At 75.8% G+C, this 897-nt stretch overlaps 1 protein-coding gene across 1 annotated transcript in view; it reads left to right on the forward strand.

Moving 5' to 3' along the window:
* LOC119358060 (formin-like protein 14) overlaps positions 1–897 on the forward strand; it is a 5,396-nt gene that overhangs the window by 652 nt on the left and 3,847 nt on the right. The window contains exon 2 of the mRNA XM_037624779.1: positions 1–890. This exon is cut by the window's left edge and continues 6 nt beyond it. Coding sequence (XP_037480676.1) covers positions 1–890 — 890 coding nt within the window. The remainder of the gene's footprint in view (positions 891–897) is intronic.

Consider the following 897-nt stretch of genomic DNA (forward strand, 5'->3'; position numbering starts at 1 on the left):
CCCTCCTCCCCCACCTCGGGGAAGGCACCACCGCAAACCCCCCGCCTCCGCATCGCCGCCGCCGCCCCCGAACACGAATCTTGCCGCTCCAGCCCCGCCGACGCCGAGGTTCTCCTCCACGTCCACCGCCCCGGTAGTACCCACGCCGGTCAGCGAGTACCCCTTCACCAACTACCCATTCTTCCCCTCCGCCTCGCCGCCTCCCCCTCCCTCCACCACCGACGCCGACCAGCAGCCCTCCGGCGACGACGCGTCCCGCACCTTCCCGGCCAACATCTCCACCCTGGTGGCCCCCAACGCCGGCAGCAGCAGCAACCACGGCAGCGGCAGCCCCCGTTTCCCGGTGCTGCAGGCGCTGCTGCTCGCCTTCCTCTCGCTCTGCCTGCTGCTCCTCTCCGCGCTCCTCTCGCTCCACCTCTTCCGCCGCCTCCGCCGGCCCTCCTCCGGCCACCGCCGCGCGTCCGACGCCGCCAACGGGGCGGCCTCCTCCTCCGGGACAACGGCGCGGCGGGGTGGCGACGACGAGGAGGATGACGGCGACGAGGAGGGCCGCAGGCTCAAGCCGCCGCCGATGCCGACCTCCTCCTCCAACCCCAGCACCGAGTTCCTCTACCTCGGCACGCTCGCCACCCCGCCGCCGGGCACCGCCCCGGCGGCCCCGCACCCCCGCCCAGGCTCGCCAGAGCTCCGCCCGCTCCCGCCGCTGCCCCGCGTCGGCCCGCCCTCCGGCGAGTTTGGCTCCCGCAGCTCCGCGTCCGACCCCAGCACCGTGCCCCGCGCAGCCGCAGCGGCCGCCGGCGACGCCTCGTCCTCGTCGCTCTCGCCCTCCTCCCCCTCGGCGTCCTCCCCCACCCTCGGCTCCAGCCCCGTCCACATCCGCCCGCCGTCCATCCCGCA

Source organism: Triticum dicoccoides, chromosome 1A (genome assembly GCF_002162155.2).
Source record: "Triticum dicoccoides isolate Atlit2015 ecotype Zavitan chromosome 1A, WEW_v2.0, whole genome shotgun sequence".
NCBI lineage: Eukaryota > Viridiplantae > Streptophyta > Magnoliopsida > Poales > Poaceae > Triticum > Triticum dicoccoides.